Source organism: Ictalurus furcatus, chromosome 14 (genome assembly GCF_023375685.1).
Source record: "Ictalurus furcatus strain D&B chromosome 14, Billie_1.0, whole genome shotgun sequence".
Lineage (NCBI taxonomy): Eukaryota > Metazoa > Chordata > Actinopteri > Siluriformes > Ictaluridae > Ictalurus > Ictalurus furcatus.
The window spans coordinates 14,651,953-14,660,512 of NC_071268.1; the positions used below are offsets into that span (position 1 = coordinate 14,651,953).

General features: G+C 38.1%; 1 protein-coding gene across 1 annotated transcript; it reads left to right on the forward strand.

Annotated features, from left to right (window-relative positions):
- The first annotated feature begins 48 nt into the window (after positions 1–48).
- si:ch211-256a21.4 (uncharacterized) lies at positions 49–6,465 on the forward strand. The gene is made up of 4 exons (XM_053641512.1): positions 49–743; positions 971–1,161; positions 2,822–3,013; positions 4,017–6,465. The coding sequence occupies exons 2-4, from the start codon at positions 972–974 to the stop codon at positions 4,325–4,327; spliced, it is 693 nt and encodes a 230-aa protein (XP_053497487.1). The 5' UTR covers positions 49–743; position 971; the 3' UTR covers positions 4,328–6,465.
- Positions 6,466–8,560: the final 2,095 nt, after the last annotated feature.

Consider the following 8,560-nt stretch of genomic DNA (forward strand, 5'->3'; position numbering starts at 1 on the left):
AAAAAAATACTAATTAAAACGTGTTCTGCATTATTTATTTGTTTATTTATTTATTTATATTTTAATGTCAGCACATGCTAAGACAGAGGTCCGTTTTAGTGCTTGCTTATGAATTATTTCCATCTCTTGAATCCTGAGGAAACTGTTAAATAAGAGAGTAATGATTTTAGGTGAGTGGAAAAGCATGGTGGAGTTTTTTGGTTTGTAAGCACTCTTGGTGGCATAGTGAGCAGTGAGCTCTTCTTTCCTCTGTAGGTTACACCATGACATCAGACCAGCCCCTCTTCCGCTTCTGCACTAAAACCCCCACCAAAAAAACAGAGAGAGATCATAGATTAATATAGGAGAAGAATGTAGGTCAAATTACTGTGTGCATCTTGACTCAGTAATGTGAATGCGCTCTCTTTATTTTCCCCTTCATAAATGTAGTATTAGTTATTTCACTTTACAAACGGGGAAATTAAACAAAGTGTTTGTTCCCCTGTGTGTTTGTTTATGTTTTGTGGCATGGGGAGTTCCCACCAACTGGAGGCTGGGTCTCCACTGTACTCAATCTCTGGTGTCACTTTACAGTTGTGTAAAAGGGAAGTTAGAGGGGGTGTGTGTGTGTGTGGGATGTATATTCTTTGTTTCACTCTCAGCCTCTTCGATATTTAGTTTTGAGCTTCAACGAGGGTGACATCTCTCTCTTTTTCTCTCTCTTACTTGCTCTCTAATTTCACCACAATTCTTTTCAGCTAAAGGTAGGACAACTTCTTCTTAAATGCCCTTTTTGTTAATTAAATGTCCATTTCTTAAAAATATGTATATTTACACCTGGCTGTTATGATTACAATATTAGATATACTGGATTAAATAGATTTTTAAAAATCCTTTTGTATCTTATCTTATCTTGTCTTATATGTACCATATTACAATAGTTTCATCTCTGTTTCTTCTCATACTTTCTCTACACATCTACATTATGTAGAATGAAAGGACCGGAGCTTGTAGATTCGACGAGTCGTTTTCGATTCGCTGAATCGTGTCTGGGTTTAGTGGGCTGCGTATGCATCAGTTATGCTGTTTGGACCCCTGACTGGTTGGATGAAAAGGGACTGTGGTCCAGGGGAAACGAGTCCAATCCAGCTGTCAGCTGGACGCAAAGGCATGCAATCCATGGTGAGAGATGTTTAGTCTTGTCTCTGACTAAAATATTTTGTTAGAGATCAACAGTTGAACTGAACAGGATTATATTGACATGACATTATCTTTGATTGGCTGTTACAGCTTGTTTTTCTGCTAGCCTTTAGAGATAGTGCAGTGTTTAATGGCATTATAATATGGTGTGAGTCATTTTGAACAGACTTGTAGGAGTATGCAAAGTAGGAAATTCTAGATGCCCTGTGAAGGTGCAGGTGTGGGCTTGTTGAATTAGGAATGGACAAAATACCTGTCCTAGGGCTGCAGAATGGTGGTTTCTTGTTAAGACAAACTACACTGCTGTGAAAAAAAACAAGTCACATTCGATTTGGTTTGCCATCATTGTGGCTGGAAACCATATAAATTTAATGTTCTAATCATGCCTAATTGTTTTAACATAGGCCTAAGCTCAAACTGACATGCTTAGGCTTGTATCTTCAGCATTTCTGACATTTTTTACACATTGCCTCAGGGATGGAGTAAAGCTAAAATGCCGATTTTGTTATGGGATTATTCCAGACACATCTAGTGGGGGTGTCACTTTCAAAACCATGCTGGACTTGCTATGGAATTCCCCTGAAATATTCATCTACCCCTTTCATTTTACATCGAAGATATATGCAAATTCATTTAGTGTTGTGAATTGCCATTCAGAGGCATCCCCCAATATGCAAAGAGATTTTGTTTATCTATCTAAATCACAAGAAAGATATGAGTGTGTGTGTGTGTGTGTGTGTGTGTGTGTGTGTGTTTTAATGCCTTTCACAGTAATCACGCCTAGTTGTTTTAACATAGGCCTGAGCTGAAACTGTCATGCTTAGGCTTGCATCTTCAGCATTTCTGACATCCTTTACACCTTGCCTCAGGGATGGAGTAAAGCTAAAATGCCAGTTTTGTTATGGGATTATTCCAGACACATCTAGTGGGCGTGTCACTTTCAAAACCATGCTAGACTTGCTATGGAATTCCCCAGAAAAACCCAGCTACCTCTTTCATTTGACATTTTATGCAAATTCATTTCATGTTGTGATTTGTGTTACACTATGAAGATCTCTATATTGTTGTCATTGTATCATAATGTTAACCAAACATGCACTCTGTTATATAACCTGTGTGTTAATCATGTTCTTTTCACTACTTACAAAAATATTCCCCAATTACTGAGCCCCCATTTTCATTTTTATAATAAGATTCTATAAAATGCATTATAACACACACACACGCGCATGCGCACACACACACACACACACACACACACACACACACTCATATCTTTCTTGTGATTTAAATAGATAAACAAAATCCCTTTGCATATAGGGGGATGCCTCTGAATGGCAAGTGTAGGTGGTAATACAATAAGAAGTGGGATTTGACAGTTAAAATTCTTTTTATAATGCATTTATATAGTATAAATATGATGTTCATCTAATTATTTTTCATTAGAGCCAGGATCATTATTATTAGAACCAAGCTGGTGTTTTATTTTACGTTACTTTCACTTTTGCTTTTAAACTGAATCATGTTGACCCAAAGAGTACATGGTCATATTTCAGCCTAAAATTTTATCCATAATCATTTTAATAATTTTGTCATTTAACAGCTTTTCAGGCAATAACACATTCTCTGTTGTTGTGAACAGGTCTAGGGCCTCAAAACGTGTTTGCTGCCCTTTCTTTCCTCATGGCTGTAAGCTCTGGGATTCTGTGTCTCCTGTTTGCATTCTGCTGGACGTCAAAGACCGTGCTCTCTTACTCCAACACACGCTCGCTGCTGATGGCAGGCCAGGCACTTTACCCCACCACCCTTCTGCTCATCACACTGCTACCGACAGGTCAGAATTAACATGTCATACTGTAGTGCCAGATTTCCTGAATTTCCCTGTGAAAGTGAAACTACGCATTACTTAAGGGCAGTGTCTATAGTGTAACATATCACCTACATAAGCCCCTCCTGACAGCTGACTTAATGCTATAAGAACATTTACAATATAAAGACTTATTTCAACAAGCATCAGCTGTCATAAGGACTGCTTTTGTCAGTTTTGATATCAGGTTGACATAACACATGAGTCAAGTGACAGAATTTGTGATACAGTTGTGTTATGATGCTTTCCAGTAGCGTAATATCTGGTCATGATGGTGATGTGACATTTCAAACACAAAGTCAGTTGTCAAAATACTCTGACATATAAATCAGCCCACAAAGTGTCATAACCATATGTCAACATAACAACACACCTTATGTCGACATAAATCTACTTAATTTCTACTACAATCACACCAATCGACCACACTCAGGTGTTATGGCAATTTATATCAGAATGAACAAAAATAATCTTTGACAGCTTATGCCATTTTGAATAAGCTTTTATGAAGGTAATAAAATAGTATTGCTGTTACATTAGTGCTGTTACGGGATCATAATCGACGATGTGGTGGTGTGATGTGTTATTTTTTCCAGTAACAGTACTCCTGTCATATTTTATTTCTTACAAATGCCATATGTTATAGAAAATCAGTCCATGCCTTCTGACCAATCAGATTAGAGAATTCAGCTCTCTGGTATAAATATGTTTATATAGGTGGATGTCAGTTTTCAGTGTGGGCTTATGTATGTGCCACATAAGCCTGTGAGCGCTGCCCTCTCCATATAGATGGTTCCTGTTTGTCGCTTTTGAAAGTCACTTTAGGGGAATTATAGCACTGCAAAGAATTTAGCAATATTTATTTTTGGTACAATATGCCTAGATGCTTCATTAAAATATTAAACAATAAATTGATATTTTCCCCTGAAAAGCCTCAATCTGTGTCTTTTACACACATCTCCTTCCCCAGGGTTTTTCTTTCTCCTAAGTTGGGCGCTCTTCACCAGTCAACATATTGCTTATATCCGAGATGACCTGACACGCCTGGGCTCTTCCTATTGGCTGGGTGCTGTGGGCTGGGCTCTGCTGTTGGCTGTTCTGCCAGTGGTGTTCCTGGTGGAGCAGTGTGTCGTACCTGACATACTGCCCGAGCTGAAGAAGAAGACTGAGTTGTGGTGGAAGGGATTCGAGGTGGCACACACACGCTCGTTCAGTGACAGCTACCAGCACAGCGCTGAACACTTTAACCATGAGTACAAGAGATACACATCCATGCCCTAAGGGAGACAGCAGCATCAAATATCACTGCTGTTTAAATATCTTCACTGTTCAGCCACTGAAAGGCTGAGTGTGGGTCCATAGCCAGGTGACCAAGAATCTTGTGCCTTTGCACACAGGAAGCTGCCTAAGGGTTCACTCAGCTTGAAGATACATGGATTTTTCCATTACAGAGGCTCAGAAGGCTATGGCTAAATTATTGCACTTTACAGAGGAACTGTCAGAAGTAATAGCCTGAAGAAAAAAAAATGACTCATATTCATTTGCAAGCAGACATTACAAGACTCTGTTGCTTTCAAATTCTCTATCGAACTTTTATTATGCACATTCAGTTTCACAGATTACTGAATTAAGTACACACTACTATAACTTAGTGTAAACTTGTTTTAAAGGAGAAACCCACCTGAAATACATATATGTTTATAAAATATGTTTGTATTGAAATGTGTGATGTGCTTAGTGATTCAGGTGCTAATTTATTGGTTGGTGTTATATTTTCATTGTTCCTGTGAGAAGTTAGCATTGTGTGCAGTAATGACATCACAGGGGGACATTGCTAACACAGTTACAATGACGTTTAATAGGGGGAAAAATTCCAACAATCTCAAACCTAAGTGATAACAACAACAACAACAATAATAATAATAATAATAATAATGATAATAATAATAATAATAATTAGTTGTCATATAATAGAAGTGTAGACATAGCAGAGACCACAAACATTGGACTCAGGATGCAATGCAGATAATGATGCAGTTGCACCGAGTTACAATAGAGACTTGTCACACATTGATTATATATACTATATTATGAAAGTCATTATGCAAGTCATTCAGAGTGGATTTTGCCTTTAAGTGAATGACTTTCAAACCACATTTATATAATTCATTCTGAACTCTAAAGGACACCTCAACCAGTCCAAATTTTACTCTTGTATCTATGCACCCTTCACTGTACAGTTGTTATTGAATAATATCCCTTAGGGTGCATAAGTGACTAGTAAGCAGGGAACATTTAGTACATTTTGTAATTTGGTGCATATATTAATAATAATAACAATTATTAAATGAATAATCCAGAGAGAAAGTTTGTAGTTTTAACCTTTGGCCAAATCTTAGTAGCTTGATTGTCATGAATGTTTTCGTATGATATCATGGTTAGGAATTGCCATACCAGGGCTAAATGATTGGTGGCACTAGCACCCTCATATGGTTTGTCTGTGTTACAACATGCCCCAAAATTTCTGACTATTGTAACATGCAATAATCAAATGTTTTAAATCAATTCTTGATTCACTTTTGGAATTTAGTCATTTGCAATGATAATACAGTTTATAGTAATTATATGTAAACACAGTAAATAATAAAATAAATATACCCAATATACTGTACTCTTGCTTTTATTAAGTGTAATAATAAAAAGTGTTGTGTGTTACGAAACGGGACAGGAGCAGAAGCATGTGCAGATAAGCGTCTTTATTTTGAAACTTAAATCAATAAACAGGAAACGCGGTCTCTACTGGACAAGATTAGCGGGTTAAACATAAAACAGAAGTCAAGGCATCGAACGAGAACAGGACACGGAACTAAGACCGCTTGGCATGCGTAACGTCTTCACCATTACACTCAAAGGTTCAAATAATACTGCGCAAAGTACAACGTAACACGATGGGTTTAAATAGCAAACACAATCAAACTAAAACATAGACACCTGGGGCAAATATAGACACACCCTCAATCATAAACCAATACCTGAACAGGAAGAGAACAAAACCAAAACAAAGGCACGTGTCCATATTAAACAGTCCTCTCTATGTAATCTCGTGCACGCGCGTGCTCTGCAGCAGTCTGTGCACTTCGACGCCGTAGCACCATCTGCCGGCGGGAACGTAACATTGTGTCTGATTATTTGTGCTAGTTTTCTGCTTATTACTTTCAGTCTTATTTAATGTGAGTGCAGAGTCTTACTATATATTTGGCCTGTTTGAACTTTTTCAAATTTATATGAATTTCTCAATATATCTGGTCCAAGTCAACTCAAGTCATCAACTAATGTCACTTATATTTACTCTTATTGGGCTTATTAAAACTCTATGTAACATGGACTGGTATTAAAGGAACGTAATCTCTTTTTGTGAACACCACTCACATTTCTCTATACTGAGAAAAGTAAGAGGGGAAGTTGTTGATGAGCCCAACACTTCCCCTTAGACTTCCACTATAAGAAAGATTTGAATAAACAGGTTTTCTACCTTTATCTCAGTACAACCATGTTCATGGGATTTGCCCACACACTTCAGGTGTAGTAGATAATTATTATAAATGCTAGGATGCTAGCCAGCTAGCCAGGCTGTACACATGCATACTGAAACATGCTCTGACTTTTATTTTTACATGATATTTTCTTAATTAGTATTTACTGGGTATGAAGAATGTGAGGAATGCTGTGCTGTGGATATTTTGCCCAAGACTTCCGCCAGATGGAGGGAGCATGAGTGATGCCGAGAGAGATGGAGACAAGAGAGAGGACGTTGCTGAGCTCGTGTACTTTCTGATCCCACTAAAGTGGAGAAGAATAAACTGGGTCTGGCTCTGTGAATTGTGCATTACTCAGGCGCAGCACTAATTAAAAGACAGTTCCACCTTGTTAACAATGGCTAATGAGTTTGTATTCGATTTACAGATGGCCCTTTCAATTTACCAACACGAAAACACCTAATTGGCATTTGAACGGGAGTCTGTCCTTGAAGGTCATACAGCAGGGTGCTTTAATGTGCACTAAATGGCAAAACAAACTACTTAAAAGTGAGCATCAAAGCCAAAAACCTCACCACTGACCCCTCTCTTATTTCTCATGGCTTGACCCTAAATGTGTCCTCTGTAATTTATAGCCATGGATTCTCCTCTTGTGTAAACCAAAAATTCTACTGACCCTGTTATGAATGTAGAACCTGTAGGATGTTTGTGGGGGTGGGGTGGTGCAATGGGTGTTGGGGGATGAATATATAAGTAATCACCAAATGATTGATATTTGTGTCATCATAATTGAGCTTTGTGTCAGAATGCCTTTGACATCTGTGCCTATCCTATGAAAACTGAACATGAGGCTAGAATACACCCTGGATCAGATGGCAGTTGATGACAGAGCACCATACACACCACACATTCACATTCACACATTCTCACCACCATACACACCACACATTCACATTCACACATTCTCACCAAGGGGTAATTTTCTGAGCCAATCCACCTATTGGCATGTTTTCTCTCAGAGGACACCCACATAGACACAGGGAGAACATGCACAGGAACCTCACACAGATCAGGATTGAACTTTGGAACCTGTGTGGAGCTGTGACATGGCGGTGCCCTATCACCATTTACTTAAACTAAAAAAAAGCAAAAATGATTTGACAGAAATTACCCACTTTGAAAATCATGGCCCTATATTCCAGACAGATGCTCTTTAGATCTTTTTTGTAGATACAGGACATGTTTTTATGCTGGAACTAGGCTTAGACTAACAAAATTTTCATTTACACAGTCAGGATTTCAGGCAGTGCAGCTCAATGATTTTCAGTCCCAGTGAGGAATCTTTGCACTGCACAATGATGTGCTTTTTCCTGCTCTAACACATTTAATTTATCTATTCTACAGTGGTTGTGGCTATTGAGACTGAATCTGAGATACAGATACACTAGAAGATGTATATAATGCTGCTACATAAGGATCTCTTGATAAACAACAACAACAACAACAACACTGATATTCACATACAGTACTTACTAGGTTTCCTACATGATCTCCATAAAGTGTGATTGAGTGACAGCTGGTCCACGCCTACTAATCGTGCCTTTCCACTCAAACAGATATCTCTGTGCTATGTTTCCCACCAATTAAAATCTAACTAAGGAGCCGTGTAATGTTATTAAACCACTGCTTCCCCACAATTAGCTGAAAATGTGTGTGTTAATGTGTTTATTAAGATAAATAATATTTACATTGACATACATTGCCAGGGTGGTGTGATGCTTTTTCTCTAGTGACTTGAGCTAATGATGTGAATCTTCTGATTTCACCATTTGGTGGTGCTGGTGTAGTTTGCTTGAAGAAACCCCCCCAAAACCCTGAACATCACTTCATGGCATGTGAAAGGAACCTTCCAGATATCTTTCTATTTGAAGATAATGAAATCAGAGTGGGATGATTTCATACTAAAGTTGAATATGTG

What these genes read in the sequence shown, in the direction of transcription:
- si:ch211-256a21.4 (XM_053641512.1), top strand. Translation starts at nt 972, where the DNA reads ATGAAAGGACCGGAGCTTGTAGATTCGACGAGTCGTTTTCGATTCGCT. An exon ending in GCAAAGGCATGCAATCCATG is followed by an intron (nt 1,162 to 2,821) that starts GTGAGAGATGTT and finishes TGTTGTGAACAG; the next exon opens with GTCTAGGGCCTCAAAACGTG. An exon ending in CATCACACTGCTACCGACAG is followed by an intron (nt 3,014 to 4,016) that starts GTCAGAATTAAC and finishes CTCCTTCCCCAG; the next exon opens with GGTTTTTCTTTCTCCTAAGT.